General features: G+C 42.5%; 2 protein-coding genes across 7 annotated transcripts in view; both read right to left on the reverse strand.

Moving 5' to 3' along the window:
- Nucleotides 1–1,590: 1,590 nt before the first annotated feature.
- Nucleotides 1,591–16,094, reverse strand: inka2 (inka box actin regulator 2). Of its 2 annotated transcripts, none has more exons than XM_047583947.1 (2): nt 14,739–16,094; nt 1,591–4,756 (listed from the first exon to the last, which is right to left on the reverse strand). In XM_047583947.1, exons 1-2 carry the CDS (start codon nt 14,814–14,816, stop codon nt 3,494–3,496), a joined length of 1,341 nt encoding a protein of 446 aa, XP_047439903.1. In that variant the 5' UTR covers nt 14,817–16,094; the 3' UTR covers nt 1,591–3,493. The 2 variants fall into 2 exon arrangements, with proteins under 2 accessions (XP_047439903.1, XP_047439904.1); XM_047583948.1 differs by lacking the exon at nt 14,739–16,094 and adding an exon at nt 5,975–6,072.
- Nucleotides 16,095–21,802: 5,708 nt separating this feature from the next.
- LOC125006143 (potassium voltage-gated channel subfamily D member 3-like) overlaps nt 21,803–25,939 on the reverse strand; it is an 82,490-nt gene continuing 78,353 nt past the window's right edge. For 3 of the 5 annotated variants that reach the window (XM_047581908.1, XM_047581910.1, XM_047581906.1), the window contains 2 exons: nt 25,229–25,488; nt 21,803–24,050 (listed from right to left, as the gene is read on the reverse strand). In XM_047581908.1, the coding sequence (XP_047437864.1) occupies nt 23,810–24,050; nt 25,229–25,488 (501 nt within the window). In that variant the 3' untranslated portion in view covers nt 21,803–23,809. The remainder of the gene's footprint in view (nt 24,051–25,228; nt 25,489–25,939) is intronic. The other 2 variants (XM_047581909.1, XM_047581907.1) reach the window with 1 other exon arrangement.

Raw genomic sequence — 25,939 nt, forward strand, 5'->3', positions numbered from 1 at the left:
GAAAGTTTTTTGGAAGATGGTATTAAAGCTAAAAACATATTGGCACCAGAAAACCGTGTTTTAGTCTTCAGTGTGGGGTGATGTGAGACCTCAGTTTTCTAGGTTTCAGGATAACATCTTTACATCAGGAGGAAGTTGTGGGCAGACAGAAAGTTTACTCACCTCATTAAGTAAGTATGACATGAGAAAATTAAACAGAGGACGGAGGGGGAGGGGGGGATACAATTTTTTCCCAGAGACAAATCAAATGAATTAAAGTGGTTGTTTTTGTGCAGATGTCTCAAAGTAAACATAAGTCATGTAAAAACAGTAAAACTGTTTAAACTTGGTTTAACAGCTGACTGATTTAAACTTAAACTTTACAATTTTCAGTTTCCTGTGAACCTAAACTGATTTGTTGTTTATTCACTTTAATGGAGTGTCAAACACTTCAACTCAGAGAGAAAAGGGTTCATTAGTCTAACTATTACATTTACATCCACATTTGAGCAACTGGAAACTCTAAGGTTCTTGCAGCTCGGTAAATGGAGCTAAAATATGCAATATTAGATTTTTATTTTTATTTTTTTTGCCCATGGCTTGAATAATTGACTTATCATGAAAATAGATGTGTTTTTTTATTATTCATTTATTCGATTTCAGCCACAGGATATCATGTCAAAGAAATATTTGTAGCGCATGAATTGCAGATATTTTATAAGAGCTCAAGACCTCCGCATGAGGTATTACTTGCTTTTAATGGACTGAGTGCTCGGGGACAGAAAGATGAACTGCTTGATGTTGTTTGATGTGTATCTATATGAAGCGTCTCAGGGATTGAGTGTCATGGAGTGCCTGCGATTAACTACAGGGCTGCGGAGTTCAGGTTGCTTTTGTTTATTTATTGAAGACAGCGATGGGGCGGCGGTACAGATTTAGAATCAGTTTAGTGCGCTGTTGATGCTCAGGCTGTGAGTGAGTTGCTGACTTTGCCCTCAGTGAACCTGTTAGTCACGCAGCAGCACTTTGCCGTAGAGAGGTTGCAGAGCGGAGCAGAAACAAATCAGACTAAGAGCTTCAGCTCAAAGCAAAACCTTCAATGCTAATACTTGATATTTTCTGTTTTGGTGCCGGGGAATTTTCACTTTTTATCTGACAGATTACAAAAACACGAATGTCTTCAAATTAAATGAAAAATAGAAATGTGTACATTTGTAAAAAATAGGGGGATACTTTATTACATATATATGTTTTTACATATATATGCTTAATCCATCCATTTGTACACACAATGTGTAATGAGGCATGAAGCAGTGGACAGCCCCATGTGCAGCACCCAGGGAGCAGTTTGGAGCAAATGTTGAGTGGAAACCACCACTTACTCACTCTTCTTATATGCTTTTCTTTCTGATAGTCAAGGAAGTTGAACCAGTGACCCCGCGGTGCGAAGACAGATGCTACAGTCCACAGAATTCTGACAATAATCTGCGAAGGATGTTACTTGTCTGATGAAACGTTTAAGGTCTACAGTTTTGAACACATTTGTCGAATAAAAATAAACGGACTTTCCACATTTATGCACAAAACTCAAAGTCAAGACACAGAGAGGCATTTCTTTCTGAAAACAGATTTAATTTACAAAGAGTCAGTGACAATTTTACAGTGCACATGACACGTATTCACGACTGAAGGTTCGCAGAATCCTGGTGAAAAATATCAACAACAGTGCTGAAAATTTACACTTTTTAACAGGAAGAAACGAATGTCACGCTAACATACTGTGTGATACGACATCGCAGACTGCGCCTTATGGCGCGGCCGTCTCAGGAGCAGAAACTGCTTGTTTGTGTGTTGGACCATCTGAATGTGCTGTACGTATTGACCTGAATACTGAGACTGCACCATATGGATCGACTGGCCAAGACACTCAAAAGACCTCTGGCCTAATCCCTGCTGACTGAGTTGATTGGTCTGGTATTACGTTTCAAAACTGAGTGAAATGTTTTTTTTTTCTTTTCTTTTCATAACAATTCATCAGATTGTCCTTGCATAACAGTGGTCCTCAAAAAGATAAAAGTGGGCAGTGTCATCCGTAATCCTGAGGGAATTTGTGACCGAAGCTGTAGTTTGATTTCAACTGTTAAGAGATGCAAAACAATGAAGCAGTTTACAAGAGAATAAATACTGTAGGACAAAGATGAAGTTATGAGTTTGTGGTTTAACTAGTTAAAGTGTTGTTTACATTGCTGCTTATCTGTGAAGAATAATAAAAATCATGCTGTGGGAAATTACAATGAATGCGTCGTATTGCTGCTGTTCGGTTGATGACATATGTACAATGTCCTGTACATTTAGTCCTGCCTGACACAGACTGTGGGTGTTTACCTCAAATGACCTGTCTCCGTTACAGCCCTGTAATGCATTCACCCTTGGATATGTACAGTAGGCAACACTGTCGTCATCTTTCGGTTCAATGACAAAGCTTTGGGATTAAATGAGCCCGTTCTGTTCTTCGAGCTCGTGGCGAACATGCTTTACATAACGTCCGGGTACCAGATGGCTGTCAGTTAGTCTGTACTCATTGTTGGCGCTGCCATTCTTGCCCCCTCCTCTCTCTGCGTAAAAACCCGAGAGGACTTTTCAGTTGACTCAACATTTGCCAATTCTACACGGCCGAGAAGAAAAGTGATTGTTTCGAACACGACAGCAAGCACAACGTTGCTAATTACGGGAGACAAAGTTCACCGTGTCTCTGATCTAGTCATGCATCATATTGCTGTTATGTCATAGATAAGATGTATTTTAATGTGACAGTGTCTCATTTGTTTTTTCTCCTGTCTGGCATTCATTCCCTGAGAAAGTTGAATGAGACGTGTTCAGTCAAACCTGAGTTTCCAAGGTGTTTGGAAACGAAAGGGAGCTTGTTTAGTGGCAGTGCGTTCAGTAACAGCTGTTTGTGGCGTCACTTATAAAAAGGGTAACCATGCAATTCAACAGTTGTGCGTTCCTATTCATAGATGCACATGTGTTTGACAGGAGAGACTGTGTCCTGTAGCATAGAATAGAAGTGAAAAACTCCTCTTTTATTATTTTTTTTTTTATAAAGATCTGCACTGGTGGTGACATTCTGAGAAAGATGTCCATTTCAATGTACCATCTTTGAAGACAACTAGAGCATCCAGTCAAACATGCACACGTGTAGAAATTTGAATCATACAAAAACCTGTAGCATAAATCCTGAAAAAGATCTCTGTCTCAGACACTCTCCATCCAGCACACGCACACCAAACGAGGTTCAGTTTTTTTTTTTTTTGGATTGTCAGACAAAATAATGAGAATCTCTGTCAGAGGACACACGTGAGAATGTGAAGTTTATCAGTTCATTTTTGGAAGATAATCGTATCCACGCCTGCCATTCATCCACTCACTCTCTGCCATCACAGCCGCAACCCCCCCAACACCTGTCATACGCTCAGTCTGGCATCGCTGGCAGTCTGTTGGCCGAGCCTCGCTGTCAGACCCACACAGCTGTGTTGTAGTCAAACAAGTGCTGCATTTTCTCCCGGCCGGTCTCTGGCTGCCTCCTGTCTAAATAAATCCCTGCAAATGGCTGCTGGTGGAACTGGGGGAAGTGTTGATGTTGATGGTGGCTCCTCTCCGCCTCAGCTAGATGCAGACACTGTCTGCCTTTGCCCTGCTGTCCGCTCGCCCAGAAAGGCAGATAAAAGCTGCCTTTTGAACTTTTGGGAGCCACTTTCTTGGGCCTTTTGAAGAGGTCTCCCTCTGGCAGCTCTGGAGCCATCCAGCCCGGCCTCTCCTTGAGCAGCTTGTCCCTGTCGGGCCGGACGCTGCGCAAGAACTTCTTGAAGATGTTCGTGGTGAGCGAGAACTTTCTGCATATCTCCTGCGAGCGACTGAGGCGGAGAGGATGGGCTGGGGTGTCAGGTCTGTCCTCCCCACCGTCCACCATGCTCTCCTCCCTCCTCGTCCTCCTCCTTTCCTCCTCTTCTCCTTCCTCCCTCTCAACCTCAGGCAGGTCCAGCCAGTTGCCTACGAGGTCTGCGAATACGTTGTCACCCAGCACTAAGGGCTGACGGTTGCGGCTGCGGCTCATGAGCGAAGAAGTCCAGTCGCTGGCATCGTCCGCGCTGTCTTGGGAGTAGTCACTATCCAGCGAAGGGCCCTCTCTGGAGAGGCTGTACAAGATCCCAGGCAGGTCCACCGCTTGTGCTCGACAGGGAGCCTGTGGATGGGGGTAGGGTTCTGGGGGAGGGTTTCCCACCACTGGTCCATAGAAATCCACCTGAGGGGCAGCGTATCCTGACCACCTCTTAGGTATAGACTCAAGGTCGTTCCTGCTCCTTGTGCTTCTTGCACTTCTTTCACTCGCTTCACTCTCACTCTGCAAGCTGGAGGCAGAGGAAGATGACGTACCCAGGCTGCTTCTGTTTTGCGATGGACTCCGATCATCTCGACTGAAGGAGTTTCTGCTTTCCAAAGACGCCCTCGGACTTGGCATCGGACTTGGGCTTTGCTCCACGTGCATACTTTGTCTAAAGCAGGACACGTGATCCTTTCCTGAGGCTGAAGCTGCTGCAGGTGACGGGTCAGGAGGAGCCACCGAAGCTGGATGCGGGATTCCTCGGTTAACGGGGCGCCCCGAAATGTCGAGGCTTTCTAGGGCGGTCTGGACCTGAAGGAGCTTGAGTTCCTGGAGGGCTCCCATCATCGTATTCATCTGAGCGTGGAGGCCATCACCAGCTTCTTTCATAGACACCTGCAGGAGAAACAGAGAGAGAAATAACGAGATGAAGATGAGAGAGTTCAATCGTTTGACTCTTCAGCCTCCTGCAGGACACATTTCATCTATTATAGATCTAATTGCACACCACCAGCTGACACTGACATAATAATGAAGCTCATACTAACAGGCCCATGTTTTGCCTCTCTTGGTTAGACTCTGTGCTCTTGTGTGTTTCAGGCTGTGCACCTTGTTTAATTATGCGGTCATGTGACCTAGTTTTGGATGACAGAGCCAGGGTCCCATATGGCCTGCGTATGAGAGCGGATCCAAACAGTGACAGCTGTAAAACAGACAAGTTTTTTTTTTTTTTTTTTACCCTCTTACTCTCCCTCTGCTCTATTTATACATTCCTTTTATTTTGCTTCATTCGTTTAGATTCATCTCATATCATGAGCCTAATAGCATAATTATTAATAAGTCATTAACTTCCAATATCAATAAAAAATACCAACGTGTTTGCTAAAAATTGTGTTTTTTTCTTGTTTTGTGATAACGTTCATATATATATAATGTATATATTCTTTCTCTTTTGAGCTTTTTGTCTTCACCCGTACTTCCCTCTATGCAGCAGTAATCACACACTCCGCTTTTATCCTCCTACTCCTCCTCCTCCTCCTACTCTCTCTTTCTGTTCTCATCAGTTTAAGAGCCCGTGGCACGTGATCTGGACTAACCGTCATCTCCTGAAGGCAGACAGAAAGCCCAGAGGCAGCATCCTGACCTGTGTCTTAACTTGCAGACTCCAGTCATTGCACAACTTGACCCAGACACTTAATCACGCTCCTACTGTAGATGGTACAAGTTTATCTTCTTTCCTTTAAAAATATGTACACATTGGCAACGGTAACAAATGACTGATTGATTAACTGGTTGGGAGCAACCTCCACCCATTTTTCTGTTGTTTTTTTTAAATAAGACACCTGTGGGAAGAGTAAGCAAGAAAAGAAGTTTGAAAAATGCGACAGCGTGTGTGGGAAACGCTGGACCGCACCTGTCAGAGACTATGATCACTTTGCCACAGAAATTGTCAATGGGATCGTTTTAAAGCAAACAAAATGCCACAGTGTGAACAAATTGCTAGTTGATATCCGTTCTTTAGCATTAAATAGCTTCTTTCTAATGCCAAACTCGCAGCTCAGTCTACAAAACAAACATTATACATCTTCAGCAATAAAGTCTCTACAGCCTTACCTCCTATGAACTGTCACACAGCAGCAGGTATAGATATCACTGTCTGTCCCTGTGTTGTTGTTCGTCTGCACCTCTGGCAGCCTGTCACTGTCTCTCACCTTTCAAACGGAGCAGTCTGACTGTCCCTATATGTGTCCCCCTCCAATAAAGGGACACCGCTGGGCGTGACAGCCAATCAGCGCTGTCCATCTAGACTGTAATCCCCCCACATGGCAAAGAGGGGATGGGGTCACTCAGGCGGAAACGGGATGACAATGAGTGGGGAGACAGCGAGTGAGGAAGAGCCAGCCGCATGAGCAGGGATGTAGAGGGAAGGAGGGGGAAGGAGGAGGAGGGGGAGGAGGGGGTGATGGGGAGGGATTCGCCGCCATATGTTTAGATGTCGGAGAGAAAACTGTTGATGGATTCAATTATGGATGACACCATAAGAACACAGGAGGGGGGGACTGGAGGATGTAGGTGCAACAACACAAGGCCCTGATGCTTAATCCTGGGGTAGCGGTGATTGTGTTGACCCCGGGTGGGAAAAGTAGCTGCGTAGCACAACTGACAGTACAGCCCCATAAACAAAGAGACTTATAAGCACCGTGAGAGAAGAGATCGATGTTACAGAATGTGGGTTTCATGGGAAAATGGACAAATGTGAAAAAAGATGACTGCATTCTTGAATGGCAGAGTATCAGTACCTTGGGGTTCTTAGGTTCATCTATATGTTTAACGCAATGTGAATTCAGAAGTCAAAGGGTGACTTTTCTTAGTGGCTTTTCTGACTCTAATATCTCAACGATACTCAGGCGCCATGAAATGATTCTTTTGCTTTGTTTCGAGCGACCGAGGGAGGAAACGTGCAAACAAGCCTTAACGTAGGTACAGGCTGTATTATGTCATCGGCCCAAGTCTGTTCACAGCATGTGCTGTGTTAGAAAAAAAAAATTTTCATGCCGCAAACAAAGCCCATTGATTGTTTGCTCATTATACTGTTTACCACATCCTTGGCCCCAAAACTTTTGTGGTACAGGAATTTTAATCAAGTTAGCTGCAACTACTTTTATGTTTTTTTTATAGCAGTTTATTTTTGTGACCCAAGATGGGAAAATAATACTAATAATAAAAACATTAGTAAATACATAAATGCATTAGAGAAGCTGGTGCCAACTAAGTCCTTTAAGGACTGTGATATACTCTCAGAGGTCTTCCACTTAACAATTGCACTTATACTTCACAATAACATTAAACTTTAAACCCCTGGGTTAAAACACTTATCTCTAACATATGGCTAAATAGGAGCATGGGGGCGTGAAGACTCGCTTAGATCAGATAATAAGCCTATCAATGCACATGCTGGAAACAAAAGCCTCAGAGCTTCATGCTGGTTCGCTAAATTAGGCAGCAAAGGTACGTGTAATTAGCACCGTCAGGTTGTCTCTTGCCTTCGTGCCTTCAACATATGGCTGAGTTCATTAGCCGTAATTGCCTGTGGACCGGCGGAGGCTGGGAAAGAGCACCTAATTATGGTTTACTTTCCTCCACATCAAAGGTCAATGAGACCGAAGACGAGATGACGTGCTGGCTTATGTATTGTTGTTGCAACTTCAAGGCCGACATGTGGCTTTGGTGAAGTTTATGCAGGGATCATCTGAGGGATTACTGTACTCTGAGCTGCTAGCGATGTCTGGACCACTTTAAATGTATTAAATTTGTTTTTGAAATATTATCTCCATCCGAGAGGATTCTCATGTAGGCCAAAAGAGCTGCACCTGTTCGCACATGCTAACCAAAAACGCACCATAGTTTCACACTCGCATCCAACTTTTCCATTATCCCAAAAATGCAGGCGCTCCACGCAGTTATTTAAAAGCGCAGAGCTGTTTACGGGTGTTTCTATTCTAAGGCTGCATTAATAATTCATATTGTTTTCTGGGGAACAAACAGAGCAACAGTAGCAAACTTAACCCTATTACTCTACCATTATCATGCCAGCTAACCCCATGTGCTCCAAAGCTGGCACTTCACGGTTGAACTTTGTGACCCAAATACGTCAGCCTTCACAAGCATCATTCTGGCATTTGCTCAAGATGCTAAAAGGGACTTTAAAATAATGTCTCACGGCAGTTTGGACGCAGATGTTGCAGAAATCTTGAGATGTCTCACTTGTACAACGTGAGAATCAGCCAAGGGCCTCGTCAGGCCAAAGACACAGAACACAAAAGCTCGGCACCAGCACATTAAGGTATTGAGCTAAAAAAAAAATGGAGATGAAGAAAAACGTCCGTCTAATCTAATTTAATAAGAGCGCTGGGATAAAACCGTGGCTGCGGGGAATTGCTGTACTGCCCCGAAACGCTAGCATCATTAACACAGTCTTGTGAAGTTTGGATAAATCTTCTTTTTGAACCAAAGCCTCCAAGTGTTTTAGCCATTTAATCCACCAAGCGTGCATTTCTATAAAATGATCATGACGAGAAGCGATCCAAGTGAAAATCTACTGAATGAATCAAAGACAATCAGGGACAGTCCAGAGCCTCCACTGTCCTCACCCCCCCCACACACACGGTTTTTCTGCCAGCAGTGATGCCAGCCAACCAGATATAATTGCCAATCAAGGGCTGAATGCTTCAAAGTTTAAGAACAAAAGCTGGCAGTCTCGAATTAACATTGAATGGAGGGCTTATTAGAACTATTATTAAAAGTTCTGGGCGTTTTAATTAAAAAAGGAAAAAGTCGATAGGTGACCTTTTTATTTGAGATCTCTCTTATGTGCATCCAATATGCATGCAAGTGAATAAAATACGACAAAGTATGAATAAATAAATGCTCTGCCTCTGCTGTCTGTAAAGAGTTCTCTGTGTTCATCGTGACCTTGATTTTGCCTCTGTCAGTTGCGGAGGGGAAAGTAAATCCACCGTGAAAACACACTGAGCCCAAACACGTCCACACCTGCCTCACTTGAATGAATTCAGTGTCTTTTTTTTTTTTCGTGGCACGTTCATGGCTGTATGTTGTGTCCGCTGACGTACATGAGCTACATTATTAGGTGATAAATAAGCACACACACGACAACTTAACCACAAATGATTCCCCTATTCTGGCTCTAAAAAAACAAAACACAAAAAGCAGGCTATTCACTGTTGTTTGTTTGTTAGTGGCTGGGAGGGTGGAGGAAACAGCGAGGCCAAGGTTATCAGACCCAAAAGGTCTTCCTGTTTGGAAGGAGCTCGCCGGCAGCAGCAGCAGCAGCTTTAATACTCACCACCCACCCTCTCCACCCCCCCCCCCCCACACACACACACACACCCCCCACCCCCCCCAATTAAAAGTGAATGGTGGGCTGTGTGGGTCAAGGGCAGCAATGGGGTCTCTGTCCGGGGGCTACAGAGGGTCTCTGTGGCCAAACTGCTGTGGACAGCCCTGAGGTCATGATCAAGAGAGCAGTAAAGCTGTGCAACGTTCGCTGAAAGAAATAAATTACTGTGCACATGGCGATGAATGCCCCTTTGACAAGCAAACGCTACGTCGCGACTCCGTTTTGGTCCACATGTCCTCAGGGACATGTTCACGAGAGGAACATGCATGAGTAATGTTCAACAAAAGAATATGGGACACAAATGACTCTTCTGGTCTCTAAAAATAAATGTTTGAACTAGAATTTTCTCATTTCAGGAGAAAAATTTGGAGAAGCACATTGCGTTTTATGATTCTGCCAAATACTGGGTTACATTTATTGCCTCTAAATCTATAAAATTCATGCTTATTTAGAGTTAGCACATGGCCCTGACATTTATAAGGTCAAAGAAAGATTTTTTTGGTATGGCAAATAAACTGTAGCATCCATCCACACTGGGGCACGCTGCTTCTTTGACATTGTAATTAAATCTTGAGGTTTTAAGTCCTCGGGTCCTCTCATGAATTTGAGATATTTCTGCACCCACAACAAAATCAACAGTAATACATTGGATGTAGTTCACTTTGTGGGAGCTGCTCTCTGCTGATAAGCCGTGACAGGCTGTTCTGGGGCGTACCCTGAGTAATTGCTGCACACAAACAAGATCACACTGATGCATTTTTAAAGCATTTCGCTTTTGCGAGCGTCACAGAATGTTTCATTCACCCCCCACTCTGTATGGGCCGGTTTGATGGAAATTTTTCACACGATCAACGTACGCGGTTAAGATGCCACTTTAACCTAAAAGTCTATTGAGGTATTTGTCATTTGTTCTGTAGGATTCTTGTGCTCCTGCAGCGCCAGACAGACAGCTGAAAGGAGGGGATAACGTGACCTTCGGTTGATAAGAAGAAGAAAAAAGATCTATGCTAACTATTCTTTGCTCATTTGCCACCCTCAGTGCTTCATGCTTTATCCGTGCTGTGAGCCCATCTGCAGATGTTGGATTAAACACACCGAAATTTCCTCCACAGGTAGCAGCAGAAATATCTCTACTGATTTGCACTGAAGTAACACTGAGTCCATTTACGATGAATTTATCACTGTTTCTAAGACCTGCCGCCCAGCAAAGACTCCCTCATGACCTTTCCAGAGGTGGGAGGGGGTTTTAATAGCTTGTTTCCTGCTTGAGCTAATTTACGCCATCACAGACGTTGCTGCTGCTGCTGCTGCTGCTGTGGGAGAATCGTATCATCCTCTTTGGCAGATGATATTTGAAGACAGCATGGGACCCAATCTGTTGTCTTCCTGGATGGAAATCTTCAGTGGAGGCAGTAATCGCTACATAGATGCTTGATAGCACATCGGTTGACGTCAGCACCTTGTGTGTGTGTGGGCAGTGAAAGTGCTCGTCCAATTTCCCGGCCCTCTCTAACATCAAAGGAAAAGTAAAATCACACAAGCATTTCCTGAAGAAAAGGGAATGTGATTGCTGGGAGCGGTAAGAATAAATGGCTTGTTTTTTTGTTGGAGCATTAGAAGCATTTCAAAACGGATTAAGTCCGTTTTTTATTGGAAGTCAATGGAAGCTCAAGTTGTTTGCAGCCTATGAAAACTTGGCCAGTTGGAAATGTGCACTGTATGGAGGTAGTCCACCGTTAACTCTGTAATGTCAACTTAATAATGTGCCGAGAATGTAGCTCCAATCTTCAGATTTTTGTGTCTTTTAGCATATTGTTTTGGTTTGAGCAAAAACTGTACTGATCACTCTCATAGTAGGCAGCTGTTTTCATCAAATATGCTCGGACATTTGTACCGTATCACACTGCTGACAAAGTTACTGATTAGCTGGGAACATAGAAAAGCATTTAGCAGCTAAAGAGGCCGATAATTTCACGAGATGGTGGAGATCAAAGCAGAGCTAAAAGAGGAGCGAATATTTGCTGGAATTATATCAGCTTGTTTTTCCACTCCTAAGTGACCTAAATAAATCAATTGTTGTCTCTTTACATAATCTTATTTCTTTTTTAGTAGCAGCACAAGTTCATGAATATTGTTTCTGTTAGTCACAATGTAAGACAAAGGCCACACTGACATAACAACACAAGGGAGCAGGGAGAATACTGGCCTCAATGAGAGCAGTGCCCAAGAGAAATAATCCACATATTTTTCTCCCAGTGAAAGCAAACAGAGGAGAGGAGGGAATTGATCTTACACAGCAAGGGCTGTATGTGTGGTCACAGCAGCAGCCTAATTAAACAATAAGCTGTTTCAGGAAACAAAAACTCCTAAATAAATCTGATATCCTGGGCGGTGGGTTCATTTTCCATCCCGTGAACCACAAAAAAGCAGGTCAGGTTCACGGAGCCATAACGATAAACAGGCTTTGTTGAAAGTCCATGGTTCGATCTCAAACACAATGATCACCCACGCAAACCTCACAGCTGCCTCCAAGAGTTGGGCCAATTTTAGCTGAGGGGAAGGAAGGGCAGTAAGGAGAACAGGAGCCACGAGGGAAGCACCGAACAAACGAGTTTAATGTTTAACCGTTACCCTGTTTTGTGCACAGGTTTCTGATGTAACGCTCGAAAAAGCCATGTGAAACTTTCCATGGTAGCTTTGGCATTTCTCTTAGATGTCATGACTTCATGTTTGCTGCTGGCTCTGGAGTTGAATTCCAAGGTGACACTCGTGTTTGAAATTCGCCTCAGGTGTGAAAGTGATAAAGGAGCATGATGCATGTGAAATTAGCTTCGGTGGGGATGTTATCAAAAGCTCTTATTTATCTTTCGTCCGTCTGAATCCTAACAGCGTTAAGCAGGTGTGAACCCTGCATTTAGTTGGCATGAGTCAAAGGCATGTCGGTGTCTGTATTTTCAGCTCCAAGTAGGCAGGAAGGGCTTACGTTTTCTCTTTTCATGACTCTTTGTCTGTCTGCTGCACGAATAATGAGTCACGCATGAGCTTAAAAATATTTCATTGTTGCCATTATATCCTCTGCATTTCAATGGAGCCTCGGAGCGCCTTTTTAAAATAACAAATCGATGATGACAGACTGTTGACAGACTGTTTTTAGTTACTGTAACGTAAGGAGAAAGATGAGAAAGGATAATGCATTCCTGACTTGAAAACCGACCCGTCAGGTTGGAGTTTTGATGTCTTCGGTCTGTTGGATGTGGTCAGCAGTTAGGAGAAGAGACGGCCCCAGATCTTGTTGGGTTGAGGGTCAAATGTCCACAGTGGCGTGCCCTCACACAGACTGACACCCCTGACACAGTGTTCACACTTTCGTACGACACCCTTCTCCTTTTAGAGCTGACAGGGCGTCAGGTCTTGGGTTTAAGCAAGGCTTTCATGCCAACGCTGAATGCCGCACTCAGGGTTCTACAGACCCTGCAAACGTAAATATGTAGCTTTTCCAGTTTTGTAATGACACTTAAGTATCAGAGGGTGTTATGGTGAAGATTTATAGGGACATCCAAGTGTTTTGCTGCTTCTCTAGTCATCATGCATGTGGTGCTATTTAAACAGTAGGTGCGTTTTCCACCCACCTTTGACTATTTCCATTCATTTTCTTACAGTCTGACATACACTGAGTGCGCTCTTAACCCTTTAAAAAATATTTTCTAAATCTAAACCTGGACCTTACTACAGCAGTTTCTCTGCTGACTGGACTGGATGTTTGCCGGATGCATGCGTTGTCTCACTGTGGATCGGTTAGGGCAAAATAACAGCCCCTCCCAGTAGAAATCTGCTATATAAACACTGGACAGCCATTTACTTTCACTTCATTATTGACTCTGTCTGATTTGCAGGCTCCTCAATCTGCTTAAGTTGTGCAATCACCTGATTTACCAAGGAGTCTGCCCTATAATACACTATGTAGTAATGACGCAATGCAGTCTGAAATTAAAATATTAAAACGACCTAAGGTCAAAAAAATGATGCTGAATGTGATGAATCATGGAGGTCCAGCAATTATTAATCGTTAATCAGCAGAGCGCTTTGAGAAGTGGCGATTCAAGATGTATATGATTTTCAGTAAATGCACCAAAGTCTCCAAAGTTTCAAGTGATTCTGAAGAGCTACCACGTTCAGCATCGCAGCTGTAAGTCGGCTGTTAGGCGTTTGTGAGCTCTGTGTTGCAGATGGAGCCGGTTTGCCACTCTCCAGTGAGCACTGGATAAAAATCAGTCAGATTGGAGAGAAAAGTGACAACCTTGGCATATATGCCACTCTTTTTCTGAACAACAGATTGGATCCCACATGGTCCTGTGCAGGGGGAGACCGCCTCGCCTTTTAAACCGGCATCTGCTCCCCCGTCCCCATGTTTGATCCTCCTCATGGCGTGACACTTTTTTTTTTTTTTTCTGTTGTGTTACCAAACCGCGATACAGCATCTATAACACAACACGTCCCTCTGGCATCAACCCCCACCCCCTCCCCAAAATTTCAAGTGCCACTTCACAGACGTGTGGCTAATTTGGAGCAGCAAGTCAAGAAGTCACAGAAGGGATTATGTTGCACAACACACAACCGTGCAAGGGGCTTTCTGCAGGACAGTGGCTGGACAGAAAGAAAGAAAGAAAAAGCATTGTCCACTTTGAAGACGATTCCAAATGAAATCTGTGCCAGTTAAGGCTCCATTGAAAAGCGGTCTACAGCGTGGCGGTGTCAGATGGCTTTGAGGTGCATCTCACAGATTCTCATTTCAAAGGAGAGGAAAGAAATGGCCCTGCAGATTTGGCGCCATCAAACACATTCAGTTATTAGAGGAAAAATGTGAAGATATTAAATAATGGATTCTAACAAATTCATTTAGGCCACGGAAATGTGATGAAACCCAATGTGACTGCCAATTTTCGCTCACTCCCCTGTGACTGGAAGAGCTCTCAGCAGTCTGTTGCAACACATGATTAAATGTACTCCAACACTCCAAGAACAGTGTGAATCTATTTCTTCTTAATAACCAACAACCCACCCCGGAGTAAGGACAATCCTGCTTGCAGGGGGAGAAGGAAAACCCCGTCTTGAGCTCATTAAGCCCAAAACATCTGTCCCAGATGCGTGGACAGAGAAGAGGGATGTGTAGACATGCCTCTGGTGTGCAGGCAGCATTAAGCCCACACAGATTAATGCGATTTAAAAACATACACATGTCCCCTCAGCTGAAAACTAAAAGCCTCAATATGAGAGTTAGAAATACATAAACGTGCCAGAGTGCTTGGTGTGCAATCAAGCCAAATATAGTTTATATAATTATATATATGAGTAAATAAATCCATAATGTAATTTTGACCTCTAGAGTCGTGCCAGTTTTAAGAAGAGTGGAACCGTTCTTCAGTGATACCTTGATTATCAGAAGTAGAGACCAAAACCTACCAGCTCTTGCTTCAGACGTCTGAGACACGAGTCCATGTTTCTGCATTCTGGTTTGGAGAGCTGCTGCTGTTGTTCCATTTTTCCTCTTTTTTAAATAACAAAAATTTCAGATGAAACGCTTCGCCAGCCGCCGCTGGAGCATGACTGTTGTTTTCTCCCCGGATGGTCAATTAAAACAGCGCGTAAAGCATGAAAACAATTTGCTGTTGGAGATGCGCAAATCCTGCCGAGGAATGCGCGCACGGCTCCTAATGACGTGAATCCTGTGATTTTTTTAAAAAAAGAAAAGAAAATGAGAAGGAAAGAAAGAAAGAAAAAGGAAACCCCCGATGGCGAATATGTGTTTACTCCAAAAAATGACAATGAGTTCCTTCTAGTGGCTGCATCTAGAGGCTCAGTCCCTCTCTGTCTCTGTGAGTGGACGCTGCTTGGCTGCTCTTACACAGAGTGCGTGTTGCTCAGCCTGTTTTTCCTCCTCTGCTATTTTCCCATTCAAGAGGAGCGCTTACGTTGCCCATCCAATTTCCTCCAATGAGTGAGCCTGTCAGGGCAGCGCACTACATCTCATTCAAACTGGAATAAAACGTCATTCATTTTTACACGACGAGTAGATTCGTCAACAGCAGCTTATGATTATATCACAGAGAAATCACACCAGCCTCCAACATCTGGAAGCAATCAAACCGCTCCTGGAAGATAAGATAGTTTAGACCGCTGCATGAAAAGCGAATGTCTCTATCCCCATAACGCAGACTAATAGATTCTGCAGCCACTTTGGCAACACGCTGGACTGAAGGAGGAAGTTAAAGGAGGATGTGTCTGAAAGAAACCATATGTGTCACGAAACAGCCACAGGGACGATTTCCTGGCCACCTTCACTGTAGTCAGAGAGGAAACACCTGAGCCACGGGCTTTTGTTGCCTGGCTCGGATATGACTTTCTCATTAGCATAAAGGAAGGAAGAATTGCATATACAAGGCGGCAAGTGTTGACATTGTTTATCTCTTCCTCCTTCACAGTAAAGATTCGACTTCTGTGAAAGGTGAAGCATGTACTCCACTTTGGAGACTCCACTGCATGTCCAGCCAGTCAGTGTCAGTGAAACTATAGAGGGTCTGTCTTAAATCAGAATCGTCGTGCTGCCATTTTCTTATTTGATATTTTTGTGAAAGGCATGGCTACTTTGATAATCATTGGCTTTGGATTCTTAACCCCAGTTATCGTATTGTATGGAGCAGGGAACGAGGTCTGTTCATCCTTTACCATTGTCTGTCCTGGGAAGATCTTAAGCTTTAGTCAGGAAACTCTGTGCCCTCTGACCTGCTTTTTATCATCTATTTCAATAACAGGCCTCATGTTGTGTGATGTGTCCCAGATGGATGCAAAGAGAAAAAAAAGAGAGGAGGAAGCAGATCCAGCTCCAGAATGAATAAATCATCCGAGCGTGACTCAGCCTCTGACAGAGCAAATCTTCAACTGGCTCGTATGTTTTGTTCTCTTATCCTTCATAAACGGCCAGTCTGGAAATGATAGCAGCCACCTCCTGCGTTCTCACAGCTGACATACGACTCTATTTCTGTTCAATGTCACGTCGACAGCAACGTCTTTTACAGCTTCAGATGTTCCATAAAAAAAAAGAGCAAAACTTTTTCAAATACAGGAAGTGATCTTTATGCTCTTACTTTGAAGTTTTATCCTCAAGGGGACGCTATAAGTTAGAGCTGTCAACGGAGTGTAGTCCAATGTAAAATGTACTGAAAGCACGACATCTTTATGATACTACACAGGTTCTTCTTCTTCTGATTGACATCTAGTGCCCTAGTTGACTAAATTTAAAACCGCTTTTATGATCTAACTATACAAATTTACGTGGCTGCTTCTTCAATTGTGTGGTTTCACCACTGATACATCTTTTAAGCATTTGTTTTGATTATTTGAGTCAATAAAATGTCATGAAGTCATAGATACGTGCCCGTCACACTTATTCAGAGAGCGAGGAGACGTCTCTACAAATGCCTGTTATTTTAAACCACTTGTTTTCTAAACGATTGAAAAAAAGAAACAAATCCTCACGTTTTAAGGTGTTTTTCTTAATAAAAGAGCTAAACTAAAAGATGCTGTCATTCATTGAACAAAGAAAAAAATGAATTGGCATTAGGGCTGTTGCAAATGTAATGTAAACCTATTTTCTCCAGAAGTTTCTTGGCAGCGAGTTTCTGCATGAACCTCCCTTTCTTGCAGCTGTCAGGTTGTCAAAATTTATTCTCATTCAGATCTGGTCAAACCACGCCCGGTAGGCATAGTCACTTTTACCCAATTCCAAAATCTGATTAAACAGGACTTATTCTCAGCACTAACCGTCATATGCTGTGGCTCTCACACCGAAAACGACTTGAGAAATTGAATTTACTCCACACGCCTGCAGGCACAAATGCTTCTAAGATAAGAGGAGCATCAGACTCACCTCTGTCTGAGAGTGACTGTTGTGTCTGTGGCTCTGGAAGTTAAAAGAGTGGGGCGATGGCACATGAGTCCGTTTAACGCTCAGCGGGCTGCTTCATGATTCAGATGTTACAGTTTTGTCCTAAACGTGACCTCGACCTACAGCTGCTTCTTATCCGTGAGCCCACTTCCTCCCAGCTGTCAGCGTGAGCGCACACTGGACAAGGAAACGTCTCCTCGCATCAGTCATCACTAAAAAGGCAGGCAGCACATGCAGCAGCAGCAGAAACTATGTAGAATGAAGAATATGTTACCGCGGACAGAGACTTTTACAATCCTTAATGTGAGAGTGTCCAGGTGAAAGAAGAAGAAAGAAAAGACTGAACGTATTTATTCCTGTGGTGAAACGTCAGTGTATTATGACTGATTATCATAGTTACCATTCTACACACCTACTGTCTGTGTTTTGGTTGTGAACAGAAAATGAAAAGATCCCTGAGATTAGATGTGATGCAGCAGATTACATTTCCATTTATCTCTGCTCAGATAATCCAGTGAATCACTTCGCTAGTATGAAGTCTGGGTGGAAAAGAATTTGATCAGCGTGAGCTGAGAGGGCTAGTCAGAGTTCCTCACGGTTCAAATAAATTATACATCAGGCCTATTAATGGTCACATTGTGCGTGTGTGAGAGGTTGTTTCCTTGTGTCCTGTCTCAGCTCTTTACTGGAGCGGTGAGAGTAATTGAACATAACGTCATGCTTTCATGTTTAAGGTTCAGCAGAAACAAGACCGGGCACGGCAATGATGTGATGCACCCCACAGTCAGACATCTACTAGAAGTTCAATCCTGTCATATCAGAATAGTAAATATGCAAAAAAACCACATCAGTGCACTGGATTTCGAGCAAATTGTTGATTTTATGCCACAAACATTATAACAAACAAGCAACTGTTACTTTACACAAATGAACTGATATAAGACAAAGATGACGTGGAGAAAAAGTAAAAAACAGCAAATTCTAGCAGCCAATATAACGAGCTGTTACAGATTTACCCTTTGCATTATATTCATTGGTGATTATTAGACAGTTGGAACAGTTGAAATGTGCTGCTTAAAAGTGCGTTCATCTTCTGAAATGTCATCTTCTCAATGTTTGTTGTGGCTTAGATAAAGTAGTAATTTGATCTCCTTAATTAACTTACAGATTAATACGTACTATGATTCAGAAGATGGTACACGTGCTACAATGACTAATAAAAATTCCACTTTAGATTTTTTTTCTTTTAGTCATTTTGTCTGTGTTTTTTTAGTGTTTTCACAATATGAATTTTGGCCATTAATTTTGCAGTGCCATAAATTAAGCATTTAAAAGCAGTCAACATGCACATTATATTCATTATTGAGCTTTGGTACATTATGTGCTTGTGGTCATTATCTACCAAAGTTGTTAGTGTGCTGCCATCTACAGGTTTGAATGTGTTACTACAACACCCTGTAACCAGCATTAAAACAAATGTTTCCTACCATTAACTTCAAAGTATCTCTTTGAAATCTGATTATCTGTCTCGGTTAGTCCTATCTTACTTATGTCCAGTCACATTTCCATTGTAACTTTTCCAATTGAGGCATAAAAAAATTGATTTTCCTTCTTATTTTGCTTCATTTTTGGTATAATCATTTTTTATAATATTGTGGACATAATCAGGTTTTGTCCAAGACTATATTTAAATAATTGTCAGACTAGGTGTAACATTATCCTTTCATGAATGGAAAGAAAAATAATAGTAAACAGATTTGACGAAGTGCATATTACTGTACTAGCTTTTACCTCAGAGCTCATTTAGTTTGACGCACTTCGTCCAGACAGTGAAGCTGATTTGTAAAGCGGTTGGATCTGTGGGTGTGTATCTCCAGGCGGTGTTGGTCGCAGTGTGCTTTGAGTCATCCAGTCCTTCTGTGACATGACGTCAGCCAGACAGCCGCTAATGACGGGTTTTAAGCTGTAAAAGATCATCGGGATCACGAGTGAGCTGACAGAAGAACACCTGGCCAAACACATGAAAGAGGCCTTGACTTTGTTCATCCTATTACGTTACAGGATAATATGTAAGTCATCCATCTCTGTCTCTTTCAGGTGCCATGTTTGGTCCTGCCCTTCAGTAAAACCAAAGTTAAGGTAACTCTTTCTTACTTTCTTTTTTGATCCTGATGAATCATCTGCGCTGTCTCACAGACAGGTGTCATTCATAAAATAGTGACACTCCAGCTGTAAGAGGAATGAATCAAACCAGAAGAATATTTTAAAAGCAAACTATAAATGTGTTGGCAATCATTGGGAGCATAAAGTGTCCTACGTACATACAACAAGGGATTAGTAAAGTAAAACTGTGCCGTTACTTTGTAGATCATGTTTGTTTGGTGATGATCACCGATTTAAAACTACAGTGTGGAGCTTGTGTCTGCCCCCTCTGGCCATGAGAGATGATTACACAAACAGCTCCGGTGAGTGAGACTGTACCTCAGTCCCTTCTCTTCCTTCAGTGGTTACCAAGGAGGAAAAGCCACACCAGTAATCTGTGTTTGCTCTCAGCTGATTGCTTTCTTTTTAGACAGTAATCCTTCGTCTGAACGTTGAGTTCCTTTTATTATCTAGAGCATCAGAAGCTTATCTCGGACCATCTTATTTTATTCAGGTTCTTATTCAGTTCCCAGTAGAGATGTATCTTTCAGCAACGAACTACGTCTATTGATTTTTACAGAGGATGATGGGAACTGAGTCACAGTCGTGAGCCGTTCTTCCTTTTTTTTTGCAGCGTTTCACACAGATGCACACATCTTTTCTTTGAACGTTGTTGGTGATGGAGGTGAGATATTTAACATAGAGTTGTACTTGATGCTCTGCAAATATTTATCAATAAGTGACTAAAGTGGGCAGCTGTAGCACTCAACCTTCAGACTGTCAAGAGACGATAGTCAGATAACCACCAGTGACGATTTCGACTTCAAGGCCCGACTCTGAAAATCAGTTTTAAAGTTATAAATAAAAAAATAGAAAATAAACAAAGATACTCCACAACAGGTGACAGAACAGAGAAGGAGGACGCAGCTGTTGTGGCAGATTTTAATTTTCATCTGACACTTCCTGTTGTTATAACAAACAAATTGACAGAATACTGTATACACAGCAAACAGACAGAAAAAAGCTCAGGTCGGAAGGAGAAAAAGATCAGAAACAACACAAACAGCAATGCCAAGACTATTAAAAAAGTGACCCCGACAATGTCTTCGGTTCCATCGCATACTGACAACATGTACCATAATACATCAGTCACTCCAGTGTGAGAGAAGAGCTGTCCCTAAAAAACAAAGAAAACGTTGAAGCGTGACAGTTGTCTATAATAATATGTCGATACTGTTTCAGTGGATCTCAGATTAAGAACACCACGACTCAGCAGATGCTCGATATGTTCAACAAGAGCTGTGTGAAGAAAAAAAAAATATCTAAAGGGCTTATAATTTTTGTGAAGAAGCATTAAAAGTACCACTACTTCGTTGCTCTCTCGGGGGGGTGGAGAAGTCACTGTTTTGGCACAATACTTTCAACTGGGTTTTAAAACGCGACAAATTGCAACACAAAATATATCAATACAACAAAAACAACTTCACCTTGTACTTCGTGATTAAAAAAAAAACACACGTGAAGTTAAATCATCAGTTTACACAACCAAGCAACCAAACCAAAAGACAAACACATTGTTTTCATTTGACACAGATAACTATAGCACACTTGCCAAGTAGTCACAAAGTATTCGAAACAAGAGGCGTCTACCGAGTTCAAATGAGCGACAGTGAGCAGCAGGTAGGTCTAGAAATCATACATTCAGGCAGGAGTAAGGCCAGACACCAGACCGAGGCTCAGTCCATCGTGTTTTGTTTCAGTGTCACAATGCATCTTTGCTGCCATCTGGTGGGCATCTCTGAGACTGCGCAATAAATACTGTCGCGGCCGATCCGTCTTTCCTCGAACAGGCTAAATGTTAAGCATTAGTTCATTATTGAGCTTGGAAATACGGCTTCAAAACACACCAAACTCCAAACTGTCACCTCTTGCGATTCAAAGGAAAACCGGTGTCCGAATCAAAAAGGTAGCGAGTGGAACTTGAGTTAGGATCATTCTGTTAAACTGGCTTCTGTATCCGATATAAACGTTGAAAAATATTTATAAATGTAAAACCTGTTTTTAGTCAGTTTCATATAAAGCTCCAGATCATTTAAAGTCAGAACCAAATCTGATCTTTTCCATAACAGTTAATTTAACAAGACAAAAAAGAGATGAGATTCCGGCACCAAGGACATGCAAACCAAACGTGTTACATCAGCCACAACATTATGACCAGGTGAAGTAAATATCATTGATCATCTTGTGACAATTCAGTGTTCTGCTGGGAACGTTTTGGATCTGGTATTCATGTGAATGTTACTTAGACATGTAGCACCCACCTACACCAGACCAGACACCCCCACCCCATAGCAATGACACTCCTTGATGGCAGCAGCCATCCACAGCAGCATGCAGCCTGACACAGACAAACAAGAAAAAGGTTCAGGAGCAACTAAAAAAACAAACAAACATGAAAAACAGCACAACAGCACACGAGTGTTGACCTGGCCTCCAAACAGATCAAGTATCTATGGGATGACCCACAGAGGCCCCTCCCCTCAACCCATTGATCCCCTCATTAACAACATCATGTTGCCAGACACCACAGGACCCATGTCTATTCTCTGATGAGTCATAACTGTTTTGGAGGCACAAGGGAGACCTACACAATATTAGGAAGATGGTCATAATGTTATGCCTGATCGGTGAATGTCTTATAATAAAAAACTTATAATGACACAGAGGTATAAAAACATCTGACAGGCAGGACCGTGTGGTTAAACTGGCTTGTTTTCCTCATGTTTCTATGATGGTGAGAAGACCATTGAAGATTTCTAGGCAACACAGAGTGACTGAATGACCCAAAAGAATTATCACATTTGCATATGTAAAGATTTTCTCCCCATTAAAGTCTCTTCAAATAATCTGGTTTTGAAGCAGCTTTTGAATTTCAGTGTGGGCGTGGATTCAGGTGGTCGTTAAATGTTACAGTGGTGCTCAACCTTCCTGGTGCTGAACACCTAACGTGACGACGACCCAGAAGAGTTTTCTCCACTTTTACACTAATTTTTGTGAAAATACTGTAGTTTGACTTTTACATCGAAAGGAGAAGTCTGGCATTGAACAAGATTTATTTTTTTTGCTTCTGCAACAGATATTTACCGAACGTACAGCGCAGCCTGAACTACATCTCCTCAGAAATACAACTACAGGTCATGGCAACGCATTTCACTGTCTCGATTCTAGCTCCTTCTGGATCCCACACACCATTGAATCAGATGTCCTCTCTTTTTTCTGTGTCACAGCGATTTCAGGGAAAGTAACTCAAATATTTATAAACTCTGGCAGGCGTTGTAATGCCGTAGGCCACAATGGAGGCTCTATGTATTAAACAAAAATGTCACGTTTGCTTAAGGATACTGATTCAAATATACCTTTGTTGGTTGTGATATAGTCAGTCCTGGCCTCTTATTCCTCCATGTAATAGATCCATTTTCTTTTCCACTGGGTGATAAGTTAATATTAATATACATTAAAATAACCATTGTAATTTATTATACACTGTACTGCTGCTGTAAGTACGTTTTGGTAGTTATGGGTTCATCTGTGGTAGAAAACTGTCCCAAACAAAACAAACTTTTTTTTTGTTGCATTTGAGTGACATTATATTAAAACAGTGTGAAGTGGTCTATTCAAGGCGCACAAAAAGATGCATACAGAACAACTGTAGCCTCAGCCTTCGATCCTTTACTCGGATATCTTTTTACCATCAGGTTCTGAACCGCTGTTCAGTTTCACCCTGGCATGAAAGCCTCTGAAGTCATCTCCTAAAGTGTGAAGCAACTAAAAATCACAGTCTTGGACATACAGAGTATTAAGAAAAAACAAAACAAAACAAAAAACACTCTTGCACGTTTCCGCGATGATATTAGCAGCATCTGGTATCATGAGTTTTCAACAGATGCCGTAGAAGAAACTAAAGTTTAATTTTTTTTTTTTTGTTCCTCAAAATACTTAAGACAAACAACACATGACACAAACAAGACCAACCAAATCCAGTTAACATCTTTCTTCAATATTTAAAGTCAACACATATCCTTCTCTCTGTGGATTTCTGGTATGTCCTCGGCCCATGTTGATGCTAACTGCACGATGTCCGTCAAAGTCCCTGGTGTAAAACATCTGTACTGCTGTTAGAATCTGTTCGTCGTCCTCTCCGTATCTACAGCACATACACAACGTGACAAGTGTGTGACTCTCAGTTCACATATCTACAGTCCTCTGCCTCTGTAATGTTTCCAGATCTTGTGACTCCTCTGGAGTGCAGCTCTCGTCTCTGTGACCCTGTGAGAGGGAACACGGTGCGTCCATCAATATATTGTTACCTGTCTCCTCCTCCTCCTCCTCCTCTTCTTCATCTCTTCTCTCCTCCTGTTAAGCTGAGTTACATACGTCGGTCAGAGAGTCACAGAGCCGAGACTTTGACGATGTTGGTGCCAGCTGAGCTTGCTGTGGTCTGGATGCTCGGGGTTCCCGGGTGACCTGGGGGCGGCGGCGGCCTCCGCTGCGGGGGCCCATGGAGGCCGTCGCCGTCCGGAGTTAAAGCGGGAGGTGTTGGGAGGCTGATGATCGCTGTGGTGATGCGGCCACTTTTGCAGTTGATCCTGCTGCTTTCGTGGGTTTTCAAGTTGAGGTTTGAACGGCTGCTATGAGAGAGAGAGGGGGGTGGGGTGGGGGGAGACCCTTGGTATCATAACATACAGAGGATGTCTGCTGTGTACCGATGAATGTTTCTACATTTCCAGCTAAAAATGGCTGCTAACTTCACACCTGTAACGTTTAAAGTCCTGATGAAATAATGTGATTTGTTTTCATGGGAAAGACAAGAGCTACAAAAAGACCAGTTTGCTCTAATTGGACATAAGTTTAGTACACAACCCTGATTACAGGATAAATCATTCAATACTTTAAAGCATTTCCAGAAAATTAAAAATTCTAAAATACCACAAGGAATAACTGTTTATCCTCCATTTTACAGAATATACTGCAAATCATACAAAAACTCTTAAACATTAAATCAGATTTCATGAGGCCTTTAATGTACGTGTGTGTGCGCATTAACGTTGCCGCGTATGTGTGACCACAGCTATTTATGTACGTTGTGTGGTGTGCACCTAGTACGTAACAAATGTGCATCTCTTTATCTTTCCCGAGAGCATCGTAAAAACGACCATTACAGGTTTTATTGCATAGGCAATAAGTGAATTTTCCTCTAATGTTTCCACAGCCAATTTGAATCTGCACTAATAAAGAAAAACTACATTACTTCATAAACAAATGTTTCATAATTTTCTTGGTGGAAGGGATCATTTTTTCTTTGTGTGTTGTTTTGTTACGTGATAATGATTCTACAGTGCCCTCTAGTGACTTCTCAGCTATTATACACATATTATACAGTCTTTGCTGTAGTGTTGTTTGGCCCAAGGCAGGAGGAAATGACCCCCCTCATCACATGCTCTCTACCTGCTTCTGGAGAAAATCTGTTATGTTTTAAAGTGTCAGATTCTGTCAAACTGATGCTTCAAATCTGTCCACATACTTGATGTTAAGACAGACTTTTTTTTATATACATCTTTTTAAGACTCTCCTACTTTAGCAACTATATTTAGTATTTAATTGTGGGACATAGAGTTCGTTCACACACAAATAATACAGACTGAGGACATCTTAAATAGTACTGTCCTGTACTTGTTAGAAAGTAATTATTTAATTAAAGCCGTGTTTCACTAGATGATGATCCTTTATTTAGCTAAATAAAACAGTCTGACTGTAACAAGAACAGGCATTGTAGTCACATCTACACACTTCTGCTGTTAAGTTTCACCTGGCAGTGTGTGACAGTGGGTCACCACACTGGATGTGTATGGCACTGAGCTCCTGCAGGGGGCCCTGGTGAGTCGGGGCAGAGTGGGCCGGCGGCAGGCTGGCATTGGGCAGAGGAGCGTTCCTCTTCCCCCTCCGGCCGCAGCAGGTACCCACAGGGCTGTCGTGACTGGACACCGAGGGGCTGCGCGTGGGGTAGTTCTGCAGCGTTGTTTCTAAACAGTTCTGCTCGTACAGCTGCTCGTCCACAAACTCATGAGCCTGCTTGGAAGAAGATGGTTAAAGGAAGCAGAGGAGGAGAGAAGAAAACACACATCACAGAAATCACATCACGGGACTTGACGCCAGGACCGATGAATCATTCCTCAATCAAATATGATCAGAAGTAATTAGAGGAACATAAACAAATACTATAACTCATTCACAAACGCGAGCACATGGCTCGTTTCTGGATGAATCCATCCAGCGTCACTGTTTTAAAACAGGTCTGTCTTTTGCTGTTACTGGGTCATCGCATACATAGACCCCGTTTGTGTGTGTCCACAAATGCTGGAGCTTAAACTGCACTTGTGGTTTATTGTGAATGTGTTTGCTGTGTCATGTAAAAAAAATCTTCTGGAGAGGTCAGCACAGCAGAAATTTTAAATAAATCTTAGGTTTTAAAAGGTCTTAAAATTCATCTAGTAAGGACAAAATGTGTACACAAACACAA

The sequence above is a fragment of the Mugil cephalus genome, chromosome 4, assembly GCF_022458985.1.
Source record: "Mugil cephalus isolate CIBA_MC_2020 chromosome 4, CIBA_Mcephalus_1.1, whole genome shotgun sequence".
Taxonomy (NCBI): Eukaryota; Metazoa; Chordata; class Actinopteri; order Mugiliformes; family Mugilidae; genus Mugil; species Mugil cephalus.